At 41.3% G+C, this 23586-nt stretch overlaps 1 protein-coding gene across 3 annotated transcripts in view; it reads left to right on the top strand.

The window, feature by feature from the left end:
* Positions 1 to 19874, top strand: part of FBLN1 (fibulin 1) — an 86997-nt gene extending 67123 nt beyond the window's left edge. For 2 of the 3 annotated variants that reach the window (XM_012569279.5, XM_072923665.1), the window contains exons 15-17: positions 1319 to 1461; positions 3292 to 3423; positions 18698 to 19874. In XM_012569279.5, coding sequence (XP_012424733.3) covers positions 1319 to 1461; positions 3292 to 3423; positions 18698 to 18837 — 415 coding nt within the window. In that variant the 3' untranslated portion in view covers positions 18838 to 19874. The remainder of the gene's footprint in view (positions 1 to 1318; positions 1462 to 3291; positions 3424 to 18697) is intronic. The other variant, XM_041713643.2, reaches the window with a different exon arrangement.
* Positions 19875 to 23586: the final 3712 nt, after the last annotated feature.

Raw genomic sequence — 23586 nt, 5'->3', positions numbered from 1 at the left:
GTGTGAATACCAGGCTCAGCTGGTGTGTATCAGCACAGCCCTGTTGCCTCCCCATGGACTGTGCCAGTTCACATCTGTTGAAGCATGAGTTCCTTGATGTTGATTTGTGTTTTCCCCTTATTTAACTTCATACAGTATCATCATGCTTGGCTTAATCTTCTTTGATGAGCAGAGTTGGGAACGTATAATAAGAAGTTACTGATATATTGATTATAAATAGAGCCATAAGGTCCCTTTGAACATCTGAAAAAAGATGGTTTGTAAGTGTGGACTGGGATAATACATTTTGAAAAGAACAAGAATGATTTATTTTCAGAGGTATCTAACAAAATAAATCTTCCTCTTTTGATTTCCCTTTAACTCAGAAATTTTTTCTTATTTTAATATTTTAATTCCCTTCCTCCCGCCCCCCCCACCCCCACCCCTCCTCACAACACTGCAGCATTTTCTTTTTCCACTTAGAAATATGTAGAAATGGGCAGGTCAAAGTTGAGATCATTTGTGGGGCTTAGTCACATTTGAAGTCCCAGCACAGTCCTTTCATCTCTCATGAACACAGAGTGGGCATTGTGTGAAGTTCTTGAACTGTAAGTGACTTTAAATTCACTCTAGTGGACAAGGGTGAGAAGTCATTTAACATTTAATAGACTTTCAAGGCCGAATGAGCAGCTGGTTGAGATGGAATATGAAATGATCCTTACCTTTTCCTCAAGCTCAGAATTAAACCTTTGAGATTTTAAATAATGTGGTTAACTTCCCCCCCCCCCCCCCCAGTTTCCATTCCTGTTTTCTCAGTTCTTTCAGATAGAAAGGGAGGGTGTGAAAAACAGACTTAAAAGAGGCTCTTCTGGCCCTTGCTACACTGAAAATCGTGAAAGTTGGCCCTTTACATATTTATGCCAGGTTTCTAAAACAGAAACAATTGTTTCTGCTTTATATGACTGAGTAAAAAAGGCTTGTGCAAGTAAAAGTGGCTCCACTGAAATTGCTGAGAACAGGCCAGCTGAGAGTGTGTGGGTCTCATTGTTTGGTCCTGTTTGTCCTTGGAAAAGGACATTGCATGGCATCTTGGGCACTACAGTTTTCTTTGTTTTCACATGCCTGGCTTGAAGACCTGGGTTTGAGGAGGTTTTGACTGCAACTCTGAGCCAAGCCAAGTTCTTCATTGGTCCTGAAGTTTGGATGAACTGCATTTGTCTTAAGTTTTTGTGGGAAGAATCAACACTTACGTCAATTGCAGCTTCTGGCTCCCTAGATTGCAAAACACAAAGTATTTAATATTCAGTCTATGTATGAATCTCTTTTTGGTTTCTCTTAGTGTCAGACTAGAAAAGACAGATACCATCCGTTGCATTAAGTCCTGCCGACCAAATGATGTCAGCTGTCTGCTGGATCCTGTGCACACAATTTCCCACACTGTCATTTCACTGCCCACGTTCAGAGAATTTACAAGACCTGAAGGTAAGTGGTTTGTTCCTTGTTCTATTTAATAGACTACAGCATATAAAATCTCCACCGGAAATCCTTGCCTAAAGCCAGACTCACTACCGGTGCAATAAATGTTTGCACAGCTCCAAATTATAGTTTACTATTCATTTAATTAAAACCTTCTATACCCAGGAGTTTTAATTTTATGGAGGAAAGAAAATCAATCTGAGCTCTAACTCATACTGCTTCCCAGTCTAAGGAAATACTGACTCTGAATTCCCATGCACCACGTTTACTCACACAATAGCCATATGCCCCATGACATTTTTTCTTCCCTTGTTTGCCAGTTTTGCTGTAGGAATGAAGTACTAAATATATTTCTCTCACCTGTTGTTTGCTACTGACAGGTGACTTGTCCCAAGAATAAAAACCTTACATGCAGACATTAATTGCAAAATAAATTATATTGAGTATATGATGATTGGCTGATTTTTGACCTATGAACAAAATGTTGTTTGTTATAGATTAAAGGAAGGGAAATTCCAAGGACTGGGCAAAATGTTTTTAAGACAAGAATTTTTAAAACCGCCCAAGTGGCTATCTTCTGCAGTACTTGCAAGTTTTTATGTCCTGAAGTTTCATGCTCACTTTTCACTCACTTTCTTAGCTCACATAAAAACCAAAAGCTTACAGATCAAGAGCCAGTTTTTGCTCCTTGCCATTTGTATGGATTTTCTGGCAATGCATCCATCAGTGGGATGACTGCCTGCAGCCCTGCTTCTCTCAGCACCTTACTGAGTAGCACAGACACACACAGAAAGGTGTGGAGGTAAGAAAGGTTATTTTGGAGGGGTTTCTAAAGGCCCTAAAAACCCATTTCTGATATACCCAAACTCTCAGCCTTGCTGTTTCAGAAGGTTGTCCTAAATGAAAGCCAAAGCTGACTGTACCCTTCTGCACCAGGCAGGAGTGGAGAGAAGACACCCCGGTCCTTGCCCAGACAGGAACAATTTAAGCACTGATGCAGAGCTCCTGGAGGTTCTGTCAGGCCTGTTTCAGGCCTTGGCTGGCCCTGCCTTACAGGGAATGGAGCAATGCCCCATGGCCACTTCTGCTGCCATCCACGCCCCTTCAGCTTCACCAGGGGTCTTGGCAGCAGAGCTAAGCGTTTGGGCCAGGATGCTTCCCAAACTTCACTAGTCCATCCTCGTGCTTTAATAAAAAGAGATGAGGCCTAGTGATCTGAGATTACTCCTGAAGCCCAGAAGACATAAATTGTAATTCAGTGAATGGCCTCAAGTGAATTCTTACAGCTCCAAGTCTAGTTTCATCATATTTAGAGCGAGGATAATAATGAGAGGAACAATACCTCCATCCCTCACAAGAGATTTGAAAATAGTCTCACTTTTACTTTTAAAGCTAAACATCTCCTCCAGTACTCCAAGGGACTCTTTAATTTGTAATGGCAATGCTTTGTGTAAGTGCCATGGGGAATCAGAGTGGAGAGGTTTATCTCTTTGGTCCCTTCCTCAGCCCAGCCTGTGGATGCTTGTTGTTGTCCTTTTTGGGTACATGCTGGAAATCTGATTGGCTTCTTCAGAGCACTCTTTTTTGATTGTAAAAGTAAGAGTGTTTTGGCTTCAGGGCCCTTGGATGGTGGAAATAGGAGGAGAAAACAAATCTATCCAAATCCTCGCTTCCCTTGGATCTTCTGACTTTCCATTTTAAAGGACAAACTGGGAGTGGTAAGGGAGGGTAGCGTCTTCCACCAACTTTGAGGAGAAGTAATTTTGGATCAAATTCAAACATCAGTGATGTTTTCAAATATTTGTCAATGCATTCTGTGATACTCTTTACTTGCAGAGATTATTTTTCTTCGTGCCATCACACCTACATATCCGGCCAACCAGGCAGATATCATATTTGACATTACAGAAGGAAATTTAAGAGATTCATTTGATATCATCAAGCGTTACATGGATGGTATGACAGTGGGTGAGTATTGTTTTCTGCCTACTTTCTTCTTTCAACTATACTGTAGGACAGGGTGAAAGAAATTAATTCAAGTAATTAATTCCTACCTTGATTTTCAAGCCAGTGTTGATTTCATATTCTTTAGTCCAATACATGTAATTTGAACTAATATCACGGATAATTTTTTATGCAAAATACCAGAGGCCTGTTCTTTCATTTGAGAAGTATTTTAACTTTTTTTCAGAACTAGCTCTAACTAAAAATGCAAATGGCTTAGTTCTAAAATGATGAGGGACCTAATGTAACCAGGAGCAGTTGGCAAATGATGTTAAGGAGGAGAGCAGGAGCAGATCCCAGCTGATGTGTTGCTCTGCCCAATGGGAGCTGCCCAGGCAGTGGCAGGGTAACACACTGGAATTCTCATGCCAGGTATTAAAAAATAGCATTTGATTGCACTTTATTAATGTTTATTTATGAAAATAAAGGACTTCTGTTCCCAGTGAACACTTGTGCTTTGGTATGTGAACATGCAGATTCTGCTCAGGCTCATACCTGTGCTTCTGCAGGACTTGTCTGGAGGAAAAGAAAAATCACTGCAGCTTTCATATGGAGGGTGTGAAAAAGCACTATTTCACGTGGTCTGAAGGTGGCACTGGTGCATTTCAGAAGCAGGATAGCACAGCGTCAGCTCTGCAAAGGTTTTATGAACTGTAGATAAAAATCCTAAGTCATTAGGTTTCTATTTCTTTCTTGATCAAACAGAAGTATACACATGAATGCTGAGAAAAAGGGAGAGTCTGTTAAAAGAGGATGATAAGATTACAGATTTCAGTTATTGGGGCATTTCTTTCGCATAGTATAAATGTTATCAGATCTCACAAGAGTTACAGTAGTTTGCTTTTTGTGCCGTGTGCTTCTTTCTGTCTGAAATAAGAAAGAAGGATGTGTTTGGAAATTCGACTGGCTGAGGTATTTGCCTGAGGGAAGGGTTTCCATTTTGAAGAACAGGAGTGTGTGTCAGTAGTATTTTACTTGGTAAACTGGATTATTTGCCTCTCAGTGTGAAGAGAGAAAGGATATTCTGATACCCTGAATTGAGCAGCTATGATGCATGCCCAAGTATATTCCCAGCTCTGTGAAAGAATTGGGCAACTCTTTCTTCACCTCAGTTCCCCCTGTGCAACATGGAGATGATAAAACATGCCTACTACTGTCTTAATTAATTCTTGTGTGTAAGACTCTTAATTAATTCCCCTGTGTAAAAGTACTTTGAGATTAATGGATGGAAACTGCAAAGAAAACTGCCTACAGCAGAATTGGAAAAGGAAAATCAAAACAACCCCCAGCTGAAATTACCTGGAGGGGCAGAGGTGCAGAACAGCACACTGTCTGTGTGTTATTAGGATTGCAAATAATTCTGCCAGCAGCACTTCTGCTGCTCTCATCATAATATAATTTTTATTATTATTAATAATCAGAATGTTAGGTGTTTCCTTAAAAAGTTCTGGGAAGTTTTCAAGACAAATCAGGTGGGATCCTAGTCCATGAGAATTCACAAAGTCCCTGTTTTAAAGAAAGGGAAAGGTTTGTATAAGGGAGGAAAACCCCAAAGGGCATAGTCAGTATCAGAAAGCTTTAGTGGTTATCCCACTAAGTTACAGGGACATCACAACTGTGTGGAACATAGAAACTCCAGCAGAGCAAATGCCCACTTAGGGCAGTAACAGAAGGGTTTTCAATTACAATATTCCAACTTGTGGAAAAATCAATTTATGTGCTTCTTGGAGAGCATACCTGCACCATCATGCTGGATGACCACATATGCCACTGGGATCCATGCAGCATATTTTAAAATATTTTTATATGTACTTTTTAATATCTTTTTACTGCCTATATAGGAAAGAATACATTTATTTTGATAATAAATCATAAATGCATTGGTTAAAGAAACAAGAAGTATGCTTCATTCTGTTGAACTATTTCAGGAGAAATGGCCAGAATATCAAAGCTATTTTGTCTTCTAATGGAAATTAGATCACCAAATATCTATTTTTTACAAGACTATTTTTCTCTACATGAAAAATTGACAATTTTTCATTTTGTTGATTGGGTGGGGTTTTTTTTGTTAAAGAAAAGATAGAGACTAGTTGAGAGCATGATGAAATGCATAAGAGGATATGGAAAAAAGTAGGAAAATAACAACTTGAATTACTGAAAGACCTTAGTGCAAATAAACCTTGACCCAGGATCAGACTAGAGGAAGCTGATGAAGGGATTCAGAGAGAGGAGGGAGCACTGGGAAAAGAGGAGGAGGAAGGACAGACCAATAAAATCCACTTGCAGGCAGACTCTCATTAGTAATGCAGTTTTAGCTAGGCTGTCACTAACAAGGACAAAGGTGATGCCTTAAGAAGGACATGTATGTAACCTGTGCTTGTGTGAATGCAAAAGAACAAGATGCTCTTAAAGTGCAACTGGGGGAAAAAAGGTGCAAATGTACAGTTCTTTTGGGAAAGGTTTAAAGAGTGGGAGGAGCTGTTAGAGATGAAGCTGCAGAAGAAAGGTGGGGAATTTTGGGCTGAAAAGATTCAGGTTACCAGTTTCAGCCATTATCCCTCTAAGCTGACACTGAGACTTCAGGGAGATGTTAGGGAAGCTGAGTTATCCATGAGATGGGATGGAGAATGGCTGCTCAGGCTGTTTTGTGCTCTGGTGATGGAGAGATTGCAGCTGAGGTCATTGGAGGAGATGAGTGTGAAGGAGCAGGCTGTGAGGTACAAAAAAGAAGAAAATAGAAGCAGAGAAAAGGACTACCCCAGGGAATGTTACAAAAAGAAACAACACAGTCTCCCAAAAGATATGTAGAAGAAGTAGGCCCAAAGGTAGGAGAAGAAAGAGGCAAGGACAGTATTGCAAAATCAAGAAAAGAAAACATATCAAACAGGAATCAATGATCAACATTATCAGACATGGGGGAGCCAAAAGAACTAAGAACAAACACCAAAAGTAGCTCTGCTGACCTACAGAAAGTATCTTCCAGTGGAAGAGGAAGAATGAAAGCCAAATTCCTGAAGAGGCAGTGTATAGACTTCATGCAATCTGAAGAAAAAGAATTGTATAAAAAGTTGCTTCCAATATTTTTACCCCGTTATATTAAAAAAGAGATACAAATCCCCAATCTTTCCTGGTTCAGAAGGTGCTCGGGACTCCTTGTTTCCTCGTGTGGCTACAGGCCAAGGTGGCAATGACTCTAAATGACACTGTTAAAAACCTAACATCACTTACTAGCATGGGTGGGAGAAAAACAGAAGCGCAGACTTATCCCGGTCTGGTGTTTCTTTGAAGCTTTTATAGACTTTTCACTGCATTCCTCCTTTAACCAGCTGTCAGTGAAAAATGAAGAATGCATTTTCAACCTGTGCAAAAATGTCCTATCAGTGCCTAAGGTATTACCAGTTGCTATAAAACACTTTCCCCTTCAGCTATGCATTCATTTTTTACAACAGCAATCCCACCTTGTAGTCTGGTAAACTTCAGGAAGGTTTTAAAATTTCATAATACATCTAAAAGTAGTTTTGATAGGCTGAAATCTTCCATATTGCATTTGGTTAATAACCTAAGCCTATATCATTTCCTATAAAGCAGAATGGTGCTATTGTTCTGGAAAACATCCAGAGCCAAAAAGTCACCACAGAGTTTCAGTGGGGGGTTGTGCTGGTGCTTGAGTGCTTGTATACACTGATAGGTGCTCTCCATTGTTATTTGCAAGGGTTCCATTGCTGTCTCTGTCCTGAATTTCCTGCCTCTTTTACGTGGGTGACAGTTTGTGATGCTACCTTTGAACCATTAAAATGTCTCAACTACTGATAGCACCGTGCTGGATTTATCACTAGTTTAATTTCTACTGTGGTATCATGATTGTTTAGTGCGTCCCAGAGTCTGAGGAGAGACTTGCCAAAAATGACCAAGAATATAAACAAAATCAGGTGCCATAAGCAAATGTGTTTGTGAGATCCCATATTAGCTGGGGCAGGAGAAGGAGACTTGAGGTTTGTTTGACTTTTGTGACCGGGGTAGTAGTTCTGTATCTCATAAGTAGTTTGGCCATTAGCAGAGGGGCAGTCTTTTTACAGTCCTCCATGCAAATGTTTGCATGGTCTGCCATTAAATTCAGTCTGCAAAAGATTTGGTTCTGAACTTTGTCCCTGGACCCATTGCCAGGCAATACCTTCACGTTTCCCTCTGCTTCTCTCTCCTTCTCTGTTGCTCCAAACTCTATCTTTGGCCAGAGGCTGGCTGGTTCTTACTAAGCATAAGTTCTGGTGTTCAGCAAAATGAGTTTCACAGACTCATGGGGGCTTCCTGGCACAGCTGGCACTGAGAGCAGCAGTTCCCCTACAGCTGGATTTCTGTAAGGCAGGGGAGGTATAGAGCCAGGGCATCCAGGCAGCTCTGCTTCTTACAGGGGCAAGGAGAGAAAACATTTATCTCCCCATGTGGATACTCCTTCTAGAGAGTAAGCAGCAACAGGAACATTTTGTTGTGATTATAATGTCATTAGTGTGAAACAACAATAGCCCCTTTTGTGAGTTTTTCTCTGTGCCAGGTCGCCCTGTTGAAATCAGTAGCAGTGCATTCGAGATGAGGGTGCCCAGAAGCCATTTGGTAAATGGGATCTTGGATTTGCTGCCTAAACCTGCCCTTTCAGGATGCTGCTGACTGCACTGCTCAGCAGTCAAATCGCTCAACACCCTCCCTCCCCTCCAGAAAAAAAAAAATGAGGATGGAGAGCTCTTCTGGGGGCAAAGAAGCACCTTGAGCAGGAGGCAAATTTTCATTTCATATCTGAAAAATGCTGAAGGTGCTTTTCTGGTGAGAATGAGTCTTGATCTCAAGTGGAACAACCTTCCTAACGCCAAATTTCACTCCAGCCCATTGCAAGAGTCTGGTTAATTCAACTCTCCTCCTTGCTCCGTGTTCATATCAGCTCTTGGGTGGTACAAGGTATTACCATTCGTACAGACCACCTTTGCTTACAGTTTCCATAAGGCTCAGCAGGCAGATAAATTATACTGTGGCTTTGATGAAGTTTGTGAACTGTGATGGCAAGTATAAAACCTGACAACGTGGGAAAGAAATGGACTGTGTTAGGGACAGCAAAGAGCACAAAGTCCTTGGTTCAAGTTGTATAGCATGCATTTTCTGGTATTCATATTAAACAGCAGGCTGAGATACTGCACAAATGAGCAAATAAAGCCAGATTTGAAATCCAGTACACCAAGAAACATACTACAGCAGTTTCTCTGAGAGATGTCTGTGTGAAACCAGCTTTCTGAGGTGCTCTGCCCCAGTTCAAAGTAGTCAAAGACCTGTTTTTAGAATGATCTCCAAGTGTGAAATATATGTGCAATTGATTAAACACTGGACATGATTCTCAGTGCTCTGGTTTAGTTGAGACAGTGGTGTTTGGTCAAAGGTTGGACTTAAAGATCTTGAAAATCTTTTCCAGTCTTAATAACTCTGTGATTCAGGTGCTTCTGCTGCTATATCCGAGTTTGTGTGTTGATAGATAGCATCTTATTCCTGCAGCAGCACCTATGCACCCCATAAAAATGGCAAAGGAAGATAAGACCCAAGGTGTATCATAAATCTTTCTCAGTATGACACACAGATGCCTGGCTCACTTGAAAACAACTCTACCTTAACTTTTGTTTTTAAAGGGGAAAAATGTGCTGAAGTGAACCCTTATTTTAGCCTTTGAGAACTGGTCAGGAACTGACACACATTAAAGTTCAGGAAGCCTCCTTGTCAGAATTCTGCAAACCAGAAAAGCAGAGCTGTGATGACTGAGCACTCTATAGGGGCTTCTGTGTAAAGCCTCAGGATTAGATACTTTTTCTTCCATGTTAAATCAAATCATATTTGATGCCATATCATGCTGTGCCATAGTTGTGGCTCTTTGCCAAGAAATGCTTTCATCACAAGGGTTGCAATAATTAATTGCCCAGGTGTCGTGGACCCAAGTGTGGCTAAATCAGAGCAATGTGATTGTGAGACAGGCAGGGTAAACATAGCCACTCTCACATGAAGCCCCCTGTAAAAAAGATATTGAAAATAAAGTAGCAAGAGGCTGATATATGTGATTTTGCACATTTTGGACATTCATCACTGAAGCTTTTCCACCTGTTTTAGTAAATGTGTAAGGCTCTTCTAATACAAAGAGCATCTCACATTCCTAAAGGTGGAACAGGAAAGATTAAAAATATATGATGGAAACTATTTCTTAATCAGGCTACTTCAATTACAGTTATTGCATTTTAGGCATGAGTGATTTCACAGCATTGTCAACAATGAAACCCATTGCAAGGTTTGGCTGGAAGGCAAACCAGACATCTAAAAGCACTTCAAGTTTGCCAAACCAAGATAACAGCACATCTCTCTGAAGTTATTTAGTGTCCTTAATAAAGATCATAGTATTTGCAAACTAGCCAAACCTCAGAAAAATCAAAGAATTTTAAAAAATTCTTTCATAATACCAAGGTTCCATATGATCCAACATGACAGATAATAGCTTTGGAAATATTCACCATCTGTTTCTGGCCAAAAACTCTGTTAATGTGATGACACCTCTTTATGACCTCTTATTTGATGCATTTCAGCAACCAAAGATTTCTAGAGAAGCCCAGGTGTTAATGAACTTAAACTTCAAGGAGTTGTTGAATTCATAATAAATTGAATCCTAAATTTCAGATTTGTTGAATAATGCAGAAATATCCTTTTTCCATGCTGAAATGTAATTCCTGTACTGTAATTTCATTTTTTTCCCCCTTTGGCGTTGAAGCAAAAGGGAAAAGAGAAGAAGATTCAGTTTTAGGTAAACTTCAACTAACACTCATACCCTGGGTGAAAACTTCAAAGGCTGTGAGTACCCAAATCACTGCTACCTTTCTATTCCCAAGAATAGGAACATGGGGGTTGTGTTCAGTGTTATGTTGGTGCTCCAAAGGGAAATCCCCTTCTCCTGCCCACCTCTGAGCACACACTCCACCCTGTGGTCAGATGGCTGCTTGTGTGGCAAGCTGTGGTTTTGGTCTTTCCAGGTGTTCATCCAAGGAAAGGGGTGGAGGATAGAACAGGACCACTATTTTTGATCAGCTTAAACCAACAGTGAAATTACCCTGAGTGTCATATAGCATATAAAAGTGAATCTTACGTGGCCAAACTGACTTCTGAAGTATTTTATAAGCACTTGGTTGCTCAACAGTTGAAAAACAGGCCTTTTTCCTAAATAAAGATCTGGGACATTCATGTGAAAACTATGTTTTTGAAAATCTTGTCCCCAGATACTTCAGCAAAGATATGTATAGCCAGCCACATTCCTGTGAAGCAGTTCTCCATCAGCATGGAAACCTTGTGAACATCCAGCTCTAACCTGATTCTCCAAAACTTTTCTTTTGTGAAGTGCTCACCATCAAACTTGAATGAAGGTGTAATTCACAATGTTATGAGGGCAATATACTTCAAAGCATGAGGAAATCTATTTTAGTACTTGTATTTTGATTAATGAGTTTTCTGAATCCTTTCACTGTAGTTATTTTTGTCAGGTGTGACATCTTAAGGATTAATGATATCTTCAGAGCTATTTTTCTGTATATGATTTGATGCCTGAAGTGATGATTACCAAGAAATATTACTTCTTTTCAAGGGGGAAATTTTCAATGGGTTCACAATGGTTTAAAAGGGAAAGAGGGGAAATTTAGGCTGGATATACAGCAGAAGTTCTTTGCTGTGAGGTGCTGAGGCCCTGGCACAGGTTTCCCAGAGAAGCTGTGGCTGCCCCATCCCTGGCAGTGTCCAAGGCCAGGCTGGATGGGGCTCTGAGCAACCTGGGCTAGTGGAAGGTGAGGGAACTGAATGTACTTTAACATCCCTTCCAACCCAACCCACTCTATGGTTCTGTGATTCTATTTCAGGATAAAGCTTTTTTAGGCTTTCAATTACAATCAGGCCTGTCAAGTGTTAGGAAATTTAGAGGAAAAACCAGACATGCTTGATCTCACATGGGATTTTATTTATTAGACATTAATATATTGCTACCAGGATTAGTTTCCAATTCATGGAAGTTAATCTTAATAGTGCTTGACCACTGCAAACCCCAAAATAACCTGAATAGCAGTGTGTGCTCATTTTGAAGGAAAAGCAAACAATGAGCTACGGTCAGATTTTTGTAGCATCACAGAATCATTAAAGCTGGAAAAGACCTTTAAGCTCAAGTACAACCATCAACCCAGCACCACCAGCACATTCACCACGAAACCATGGCATCTGTTTGACTGCCTCTGGTACTTCAAATATATATCCCATTCTTATTATTTCACATAGTTTTTACAGACTGTTTAATTTAAAATAGATCCTAGAATTAATAAAAATATGTGTCTTGTTCTGTTTAAGATCTCATTTATGTCTCTTGTTCTATTTAAGGATCTCATTAAGAAGTTAACTATAGATTCATGATTCAGCAAAGTGGATTTTTTTCTTTTCATCACTTCATGCTTTCTCAGTAACTCCTTACCATACATCCCACATTTATTCAGTCAGGTCAGTTTTTAGCTGACCACAGATCATACAACTAAACAATGAAAAAAAAAAAAAAAGGCTAATTATCCTAAATCGACTGTTTGTTCCTAGAAGAAGTTGCTAAATTAGTTCTTGCTGTAATGTCAAGGATGAAGTGTTGCACTACTGAAAACGGGGTAATACTGCTGGATTCACCCAACAGTAACCAACCACACATCTCTCTGTTAGCTTGCCACCTGAGAAGAGTCATAGAAAGGATGTTGTGTGCTTCCTGTGAGCACAAAGGGAATGGAAAAGTTGTTTTTTTACTGTCCTTTGGTATGTGGTGACAGGAAAAAGCAATATAGCTGTAACCCCATGGGGGAAGTGATGGGAAGGGGGCAAGAGGAACAAGAGCCCTTGTGCTTGTTACTTAACACAAATCTTGAAATGTGGTTGAGGGAATTGATCCCAATTTTGATAACTGTTTATTGTATTTCTCTGAGCATAGCCCACAGGTTATTTGGAAGAACAATTTTTGATTTGGCAGTAGCTGGGATTGTTTATATATACACAAATACATGTGCCTGTACATGCAGGCAAGGCAAAAGGAGCAGCACATCCTTTCTTCCAGCAGTCATCAGATACAGCCCCACTGTCAGCCTCTGATTCTTTGCTTGCTCCACTAACATTTATCTGCTTGATTTGGGGGATCTTTAAAAATTTAGGATCTCTGAAGCTCTCTTTTCGAGGAATGAATGCAATTTATGTCTGTTCTGTGCTCCTAATGATGATACAGATATACATATTTGACTAGACTCAAGAATCAATCCCTGTGGAAAATTCTATGTGCTCTGAACCATAAAATGTAAGATACTGCAACCTCTCTACCAACACAAACCAGTTGTTATGGCAGTATGAAAAGAAGCTGCTTGGTTCTGCTTTGCTTTTTGCACACTATGGTGATCCCTTCTAGAGGAACTTTCTTTAGAGGAAATGCAAATGTAGTGTGAGGAACACCATGACCCAGATCCCCTGGGAGTGTAATTGCAGCAACTTTTGTGGATAGCAGTGAAAAAAGAGGAAGAAAGGTCCTTTTAAACTGGAGTATTTCAAGGAGGTTAGCATAGAAGTGAGAATTAGGAGTCTGGAGACAAGATGTGAGTGCATGACAAGGCAGGGACTTGCCATCCAGAATGGGTTAATGTGGTAACAAAACAGCAGCTCTTCTCCCCAGCTGAGAAGCGAGATTTTAGCAAATCCACTGCCTAATGCAGAAGGACAAGCAGCAACCAAACACAGAGGTGAATTGCCTGAGGATCTCATGTATTTCAAAGCATAGAAAGACCTTAAAGAGGTCTAGAAAGCCCAAGGAATACCTGTGGCATCTAGAGAACATGTCTTAGAGGAGCAGCTGAGGGAGCAGCGGGAGCTGAGCCTGGAGAAAAGGCTCAGGGGGAACTTCTCATCTCCACAACTCCTGACAGGAGGGTGCAGCCAGGCGAGGCTCAGGCTCTGCTCCCAGGGAACAAGGGACAAGACAAAGGCAAACAGCCTAAAGTAGTGCCAGAGGAGGTTTAGACTGAATGTTAGGGAAAATTCCTTCACTAAAAGGGTTGTCAAGCACTTGGACAGGCTGCTTAGGGAAGTGGCTGAGGCACCAACCCTGGAGGATTTAACCAATGCATGGATGTGGCATTTGGGGATATTGGTTAGTGATGGTCTTGGCAGTGCTGAATTAATGGTTGGACTTGATTTTAGAGGCCTTTTCCAATCTAAGCAATTATATGATTCTCTCAGATTAAAATACTAGAAATGCTGCTGAAAGGCTTAGGAATATTAACAATATTATCCTTGCTGTCTTATTTATTCCATTTTCTCTAATAAGCAAAGCTTTGGTAAGTCAGTGACAGTTACTCAGATTATTGGCTGTTGTCATTGCTCTCCTTTTAAAAAATGTATTATGTATTATTTAGGTTATTGTCCTCACTACACTTGGTGACATGCTTTACCTTAGAAAAAAATTAAAATACACAACATGAAGTAAAAAAACAGGAGAGGAGAGTAGCTCAGTATTTTAGTTACAGAGCTTTAGGAGCTGGACCATGGTTCAGACCATTATTGTGACATCCAAAAACTTGCTGCCTCTCACTCTGAGGCTGTTCTCTTTCACAGATCAGCAGGTGGAAAGGATTGCCATAGATCCTGTTTACAATAAGGGTAAAGCGTGAAAGAGAAAGAAATCTTATCGCTGTTTTTTAAAAGGAGCTCAACAAACCATGAAGATACCCAAATAGATTTGGGGCATGTAATGACATCTGTGCTCAGTTAACAAAACAGTAAATCCAAGCACAGGTGAGCTCATGGAAGGCACTCTGCCTGGCACACACATGGCATTTTCTGCAGGTTGAGTCTGTGTTCAGGTCACAGATGATGAACCAAAGAGAATGAACAGCACCAGCAACTTATCATCCTGGAGAGTACCAGCACTGGTATATGTGCCTGACAGCAAGACAACACCGATGCTTGAGGTTGCCTGACAGGTTGGATTCAGCAGGGGGAATCTCCATGTTCATTTATGATCAAGGGTTCACCTTCTTGTTGTTGTTGTTGTTGTTCTTCTTCTTCTTCTTTCTGTGCTAATCTAGCTAAAGTCTAATATTGTTGGAAAAGAATTGGGGTGAACTTGCTTAAATGAACTCGCCTTCTTTGCCAGCTGTAGAGCCTGTAGCTGTGGTCCCTGAGAGGACCAAATGGTGGTATGTGAGAGCCCTCTGTTTCCGAGCAATTTCCTCACACCCTGCAGACAGTGACTCACAGAACACTGGGCACTGCTGCAGGGCTCCAGGGCTGACTCCCATGGCAAATCTGAGTGGCTCCATCCTGCTACTCTGGATTTGGATGGGTAAAAAAGAGATCAAAAAGTAGCTGCTCAATTTTTTTACATTTCCTGACTTCTCAATGCATTGAAAAATGGTAACCTTCCTGTTACTATAAGGTATGCTTTTGTACTTAGTGTTCAGCTATAAATTCTGACAGCTGCCAGACCACAAATCTGGACCCATGGGTTTGCCAAAAGGGATAGTGAAACATCATGTTTATGTAAATATTGCAGTGTCTCACAAATCCACGTAACTTAAAAACACCCAGAATTATTACATGTGGCTTCTTCAAATGTGTCCTGGGCTAAATGCTTGTGAGATATTGACTGGCTTGTTGAGCCACGTATGTGAAGTACATGGATGAGGCCTAGATCTCAAGGTTTTTTTAAGTCTTTTGTGTGAGTCAGCCCAAGGCACTGCTGGCCTTGTTTGGGCCTGGCAGAGCTATGCCTCCCTCGTAGGTGACATGAAAGGTTTGAGACAGGAGAGAATCAGACACAGAAATTATCTTGCATGGTTTCCATCTGCGTTTGTCCTTGAGTTTGGTGAAGAAAAACACTCAGGTTTTTCATTTTAGCACTTGTCACAAAACAAAACTGCAAAGCTTTCAAGGAGTGAATCTGCCAAGAGCAGCACACCTCTCATATGGTTTTATCCAGAAGAACATTTCAAGGGTTTCTCATTCATTGAATGGGAGAGAAGGGAAATCGTTCCTGCAGTGGTGGTCATTTCAGGACCATCTAGAACACTGGCACAACAAACTGTAGGAATAACTATTGTCAGAGCATTGTTCCTTTCTACATTCCCTCAATTTCTTTCTTCAATATATCTGTCAGCAGGTGTTGCATTCACTTCTCAAGCCATTTTATCAGCTGGATTTTAAAACTGCAGCAAGAGAACTGTGTGAAAAGGCACTGCCACATGGGCTGCAGTGTTTGCCCATTGCACCTTTTTTCCTGCCTGTTAGCAGGGTGCATCTCAACAGGAATGAGAATGTTACTAATGGCTTTGAATGCTGCATCAGTGATGTGTGAATGTTTGCCATACTGTGGCATAGCACAGCAGAGAAAACACCATTTGCAATCCCACCTCCCAGAGTAGAGCAAACTAGTGGAATAGTGCAAAAAGTGTAGAATGCTGTAATAGGATTGCTAAACCAAACCAGCAGCCTTTACTCTCTAGGGCTTCGTGATGACTGCAGGAGCTGCCCACAGGGTTGGTTAAAGATTGCCAGCACTGAGTGATTTCAATGCTGTGCATTTCCATGGTTCTCATTTAGAGCAGTGCCTGCAATAAAGTGATGTGTTGTTAGTAAAATGCTTTAAATGCTACCCTAAAGGGAGGACAATTTTAGCAAGGTTTTCCTGTTTCAATACATCCTCTGCCAAGCCCAGTCATTTTTACAAGATACAGGAGAGTAGCCAAGAAAGCTAAAGAAAATTTATATATATATATATATATATATATATATATATATATATATATATGCATATAAATTGTAGGGGGCATTATGCTTAAAAAGTGTATTCATCAAATATGGCAGGCAAAGTGACTGTGGTGAGAAGTTTGCAATTTCACTGCATACTGAAGATATTAGTAAATGTTTGAACAGGACAGAACTGTAATGTCATTACTGCCTTAGGAAAAGGTGCTGACAGCCTGCATAAGCAAACGTTTATGTCTCCCATCAGATCTCAGGCCAGAGTGTTCGTAGGGAACAGCTGCAGGAGCTGGCTGGGATAATCCCCAGCATGCAGGAGTACATCCTTCCTTAAAGTGTGCATTTCCTTCTGAATTAAACAGCCTGTCAGAGCAGTCTGTTGTCAGAAGGTGTCAGTGGAGGGGGGAATCTCCACCAGACTCCCTGTGCCTGCTGGCTGACCTTGGCTTCATGTGATTTTGACATTTGGGGACATCCTTTTCAGATGAAAGCAGTTTGGTAGCTGCCTACTCTGTAACACCAGGCCTAGAAAATAAACAAGAAGTGAGAATATGTTCAGAACCCGATCTGGAGCCTTTGGAATCGATGGCAAAGCTCGTGCTGACTTTGTTTTGTAGGTCCGAAGCTGCATCACTATTCCGTGTAGCCACATTGCGTCAAGGCACAGACAACTCCTCGTGACCCAGACGTGCCTCCTCAGGGTCCTCTCCCACGCGCTGCTCAGACCCCAGGAGCCCAATGTCAGCTTCAGTCCCTGCCTGAGCAGTGCTGGAAGAGGGCTGGGCTCTGTCTGTAGCACAGCTGAGGGCCCACTTGTTCTAGATCCTGCCCGACACATTGCCTCCTCAGTTTGACTTTGGCCCAGCATCACCCACGAGCCAGGCTGTGATGTGGGTCTCTGGCTGAACCTGGCTGCCCCTGGCCTGCCCTGCTGCCTGGCTGGCTGTTGGAACTCAAAATGTCCCTCAGACATTTTTGGAGGTTCCAGGCCCTGGTCAGAAGCATTTGAGACCCTGGCAGGCAGCTGGAAACAGCTGTGATTTTGAGTTTGAACATAGAATGATTCACCAACCTTGCAGGAAGAACAAAAAGTCACAAAAGTTTAGATATTATAGTAGAAGTAGCCAGAAAGTAAAGGGAAGAATTTTTGAGTGCTGTACAGGGGGGTTTTGATTTTGTAAATGTGGGTCAGAGGTTTTAAGACGGAGGGATTTGGGCCTGTCCTGTCCTCCCTCTTTCTTCTTCCTTACCTCCATGTCCTTGGTGATGTTGGCACTCACAGATTGGTTTAGAGTAGAAAAGCACCATTTAATATAGGTAATAGGCATTGGGGAAAAACTGTAAACATTTATCACGTAATGTACCATATAAAAGACAGCAGCAGCCCTGGGTGGGGAGAGAAGTAGCAGACGGGAGTCAGAGAGGATGTCAGGGGTGTGTGTGTGCCTCTGCCTGAGCTGCTGAGCAAACCACAGCAGCCCCAGAAGAAAATCTTTTAGATAACTTGCAATAAACTGCCTTGAAACCAAACAACAGAAGTCTTCTGAGCCTTTCTTTGAAAGCACGGGTTGGAGGAGAGACTTTTCCACCACATGGAGCCTCCGGCAGCTGGGGAGTGGGACAAGCCCTGCCCTGCCACCTCTGAGGATCCCAGCAGTCTCCATCATGCTGTGCCTGGCACACCTCCATGGCAAACCAGCCACAGGACTGGAGCCCTGGAAGACACATTTACTTCTCTCTTACTGCTTCCTTCCTTACCAAACCCCAGGAATGGCCACCATTCACATGAGGATGCCACAGGAGCAGAGGCAGAGATAGCTCCCTTTCCTCATTAAACTTTATTCCCATCGTGTCCAGTGGGGTTGTCCATCCAAATGATTTACAGATTGGTGTCATCTGATGTTCACAGGGGAAGGGTTGATTTCACTGATGCAATACTGATAGTTTCTACTGTTCCAAATGAAATGGGGTTTTTAACACGATACCAGGAATTGCATGGTGTTCCCAGGTGTGCTCATGTACTTCTCTGAGCAATGTGCGTTCTGGGTTATCCACGGAAATCTCGTTTTGCCCTATGTAAAAGCAGTGTCACAGCATGCTTATTGAATTTATATCTCCAAATAAAAGGGTAAAAAAAAAATTACTGATTTCAGAACATATAGGGGGGTTTTATATAGGGGGTTTTGCCATTTGCAACACTTGAGTGCTCATTATAAATATTCCAGATATTTTGACTCAAAAGTTGTATTTTATCCTTCTTTCACAAGCTTTCTTGCAAGCTGTTTGCAGACCCAATAGATAAAATACCTTTTCCTGGGCTGTTTGGGTATAATACTGAACAGCAAGAGTGGTGTTGCTCCCCCAGACTTAGCTAGAGTCTCCTGCTCATCTCAGCAAGCTATTTCTGTCCCAACAGGTGTAGTTCGCCAGGTGAGGCCCATCATTGGCCCTTTCCATGCCATCCTGAAACTGGAGATGAACTACGTCATGGGCGGGGTGGTGTCCCACCGCAACATCGTCAACGTCCACATCTTCGTGTCTGAGTACTGGTTCTGAGGGCACCCACAAGCAAGTGCCCCAGCCTGAAACACTACCACAAGCTATTATGTCATATACTTGTTTTTAAAACCCAATAGTGTTCTTTTTTGTTTGTTTGTTTGTTTTATTTTTAAATATTTGGTTTATAGTTTAAGACGAATAACAAGCTATTATGTTGATTAGACATAGGCCTGAGCAAATTTAAGTGAGCCTGATGTAGTTGTTTGTATAAATACATAGTGTGTAAAACTGCTCAGCTGCCTGGTGAAATTTAAAACTTTTCTAAATTTTTGGGCAGGTATCAACTGGCTCCTTGGCCAGATAACCTGCATAACAGGCTGTGTAACAAAATGTCAGAGTTCATTGGGATGAGTGTACAGTGTCTTTGGATGGAAGAAGTTGGATAAGGATTAATAATTTCACCTCAAATTAACTGCCTTGAAGAGGATTGTCAGAGAGGGATAAATAGTTAGTGTTGGGCCCTCTGTGTAAGTCCCCAGAATTGCTAATTATTTCTGAAATGTTCAGCCTGGATATTTAAGAAGTGCCATTCAGCTGCAGCTACCAGAGGAACTGCAAAAAGAATTAGAAATACATATATTGCACATATAAAAAAAAATACTCCTTTTTTTGGTACTTATTATTTGATTGTAAGATTGTTTGATTCTAAATCTGTTTGATTTGAACAAGTACCTCTCATTGAAATTAATGTTACAGGAACACAGCATATTGCTTCAATTCCAATCTCACCAGTACTCAGCAATATGTGGGAAACTCATACCTTATCTCCTGTCTGTTATAAAGCTCCATGCCTTTTAAAAATGGGTAATAAAATTAGCATGTTAAACTGTACATTTCCTATGCACCAAACTAAGACATATGTAATTATATAATGAAAATCTCACCAATAAATGAATGTTTAATGTATTTTTTTGGGCATCAAAATACTGTATCTTTTTTATTACAGAACAGAAAAGAAATAACTCCGTGTTTCAGTTTGTTATGTTTGTTAAGATATGAGGAAATAAAAAAGGTCAGATGGGAAATACTCCAAAGTATGCCATGGTTTCTGATTCCCAGGAAAATGATATAATACAGCTTTTGTAAGCAAATTCATCACTTACCTATTCCCCACTCAAGCCAGACCCCCTTGGTCATTATTGGCACAAAGCATGGAACAGTTGCTGTGAGAAGCTGTGGCTGCCCCATCCCTGGAAGGGTCCAAAGCCAGGCTGGATGGGGCTTGGAGCAACCTGGGATAATGGCAGGTGTCCCTGCCCATGGCAGAGGCTGGAACTGGATGAACTTTAAGGTCAGTGTGATCCTGTTACCTTTGCTTTTTAAACGTGTGTTTGTGGTCTGGGTCTGTTTGGGAGGATGTTATTGATGCAGAAAATAGCAGGTGCCAGCTGTGGCAGAAAACAAGAGTGTGGGCTCTGAGGGATATTTCTGTGAGCACCAGCCTCTTGCAACCCTCTTGCTGTGTTTTTGCATTTAGTGTTACAGAAATGGCTTTTACAGGGATGCTGACACGTGACTTTTCAATAGGCTGTGGTTGTGTTAAGCCACATTGTGTAGGAAAATAGTATTTATGTTGGTATTCACGTGCTGGATAGGGATGGAGACATTCGTGCCATGCCCACATTGCCTTTTTCTTACCCATCTGAGCTTGGCAACTCATCTCTGAAATCTCACTCTTGACACCAGAGATCACTAATGCAGCTGGACAAAGAACCCACCCCTGGGGTGCTCTCAGCACCTTGGTGGGCTTTCAGAGAGGTTAAACAAAGCATCAGTTCCCTTTGCTTTTGGCAGAGCCAATGGTGGTTGGCCGTGATTGATGTGGTTCATTTAACCTTTTTTTAATTGTGAATTGTGATGATACCACTTGTAAGGGCAGCAGGGAAAATATTAACACAGTGAAAATCCGCACTCTTACCTACTTTCTGCATAGTGATCTCAAAATAAGGAAATGATACTAAGGACAGCAGAGTAGCTTCCTTCAGGGGGCTTCAAAATTATTCTGAGGTGATTCCAAGCAGCCATCTGAGACAAGGCTGTTGGAATTCAGTAGAACCAAAATAAATAAGTGTGCTCCTTCATATATATATTTTTAACAATCTGCAAACAATAACATTCTGCAATTTCTTTCTAATGTGGGCAAATCTATTGTCTTGATATTGTGTCTTCTCATCTTTTTTCTATAGCAAGGTTTGAGTTTGGGTCCATTGACTGCCTCATCCCTTTTGACTTTTAGTATGTTCAGTACCCAGAGCTCCAGGAGCATTTGGAACACTCTCAGGCACCTGAGGTGTCCTGTGCAGGGCCAGGAGCTGGACTTCAATGATCTCTGTGGGTCCCTTCCAGCTCAGGATATTCTGTGATTCTATGGTAACTAATTGAACATATTTCTTTTGATTTGTAGAAAAGGCATGAAAGATCTTTTATTCCTGCTGCGGCTAAGAATGTGCTAACTCTTCTGTAATGAGTTCCCTCTTTTTGCTTTCACCTTATTTGAAAGCAAAATCCCACTTAATTGTGGTTTTTCTCTTTTCCTTTCCTTTATTGAATTCTCCTCTCCCTCTCCATATTTTCATTCTCTGTATCCATCTTTTTCTTTTTTTTTTGTAGCAACGAGTTGTTTACTTGCAACTGATCAATTGAAGTTAATCAGACCCAGGAGAGAGATCTTGAACAACTGCAGAGAGAAAACCCATCCTGGGATGACTGCAGACAAAGGCTCATTTGCTTTCATACCCAAATGATTTATCATGATACTCTGAATCACATCCAGATCATGCCAGGAAGGATAATTTCATGGGACAGTTTCTGGCCACCTTCTTTTAACCTTCAGTCTTGAAGCACATCTTCTTTGAGGAAAGGCTGACAGAATTAGGATTGTTCAGGCTGGAAAAGACAAGGTATGACCTAATTGTCCCTTCTAGTGCCTGAAGGGAGCCCTCAAGAAAGGTGGAGAGAGACTATTTACAAGGGCCTGGACTGACAGGACAAGGGAGAATAGCTTCACATTGACAGAAAACAGGTTTATGTTAGATATTAGGAAAAAATTCCTTCTGTGTGAGGGTGCTGAGGCCCTGGCACAGGTTTCCCAGAGAAGCTGTGGCTGCCCCATCCCTGCAAGTGTCCAAGGATAGGTTAAGATGGGGCTTGGAGCAACCTGGGCTAGTGGAAGGGGATGGGACTGGATGAGCTTTGAGGTCCCTTCCAAACCAAGACATTCTGGGTTCTATGATTCTTACATGGTGTTTGAGAACCCATGAGGGCACACAATCACACCCAGCTTAAGTCTGGCTTTGGTACTGCTTGGATGGAAAGAGAATCACTCCATTTAAATTAAAAACCAATAAATCAAATGGAAAGTGATGCCTTTTTGAACCTAGAAATGCAAGTTGAGATACTTTTAGTGCAGGAGGTAATATAAAAGTGGATCTTTATTGGAGCTCCAGGAACAGTTATGGAAGAATGCCCACAAAAGTCCACCTCCAAAGGGCTGCATACATTTTTATAGATTTCAGGAAATTAACATAATTGATAAAAAGCAACAATTAGGAGTACAAGTGGCAATGCAATTCCCCCCAAGTCAAGCCCCTTCTCTGGTGCTCCACCCCACCCCACTTGGTACTACTAGCTGTACTTTGTTTATGAAAATGTGTCTCCAAGAGCTGTTTTCAGACTTGGTTCCCAGAAAGAACCAAAACAGGAGAGAGGCCTTGTACCCCTAGGGCTTGGAGCTCTGGAATTTTTTTTGTGTTCCTGCCTAGGGAAATGTCAGGGAAAACTACTGGGAAAACTAGCTATAAATGCAGCAATAAGCTACAGAGCTCCAAATATATGTGTAAAGAATACCAAGAACATATAAAAGAAAAAAAAGGTAAAAACCAATAGACATCAAAGGAAAAGAGCTGTGGTGTATCACACCACAGGTGATGGATATTTTGGTCTGGCCATGCTCGCAGAGCAACATTTGCAGCTTGATCCCCAAGATGGTAGTAAGGTTTTTTGTTTTGTCATTAGCTGATGGTTTTCACATGAGTGAGATCAGGTGCAGGTCATAAAGTGATGGGTGGGGGGAGCTATAAAAGATTTTGGGTTCCTCCACACCAGCAAGGACAAAACCAGCTTTATCTGAACCCAGCCCACGAGTGACCTCTGAGCTGATGAGAATAACCACCCTTGACTCTGGATGTGAGGTAAGTTAAATTGCATGCTGCTGAATTGTCCTAATACTGCCAACATTTTGAGAATAAATTGTAATAACAATAAAAATGCACTGCTGTAATGGATACCATCATAACTCTGTAACTACAGTTTAGGTTTTGAAAAGTACAAATATGTGTTTTACTAAGGCTGGCCAGAAAGTACTAAATGGTGCTTGAACTGTGGCCAGCTCTCTAGAAGCTAGAAATTAGGAAAAAATGGGGTTTTTCTCTTCCAAAGTGGAAAGATAGTGTACATTTGTACCTATTGAGCTGCTGACCATTTGTCCAGCTCTACCAGGAAGCACCAGGTTTTCCATGGTATTGAGAGGATGAAGTAGTTTGTAAAACAACTGCCTAAAACTTGAAGAAAATGGACTGTCTAGCCTTCAACCTATGATGCACTTTACATCTTACAGATTAGGAATCTCATTTGCAGCTACTAAATCTCCTACTTTTTTTAATCAGACTCCATCAGTTAACAAGTCATGGTAAACTTTGCTTTCTTTAGCACCAATGAGTTTCATTTTGTCTTGAATTACATGCATCG

The sequence above is a fragment of the Taeniopygia guttata genome, chromosome 1A (assembly GCF_048771995.1).
Source record: "Taeniopygia guttata chromosome 1A, bTaeGut7.mat, whole genome shotgun sequence".
NCBI classification, from domain to species: Eukaryota; Metazoa; Chordata; class Aves; order Passeriformes; family Estrildidae; genus Taeniopygia; species Taeniopygia guttata.
Note: the sequence above shows the minus strand (reverse complement) of the source record. Positions and strands in the feature narration are given on the sequence as shown.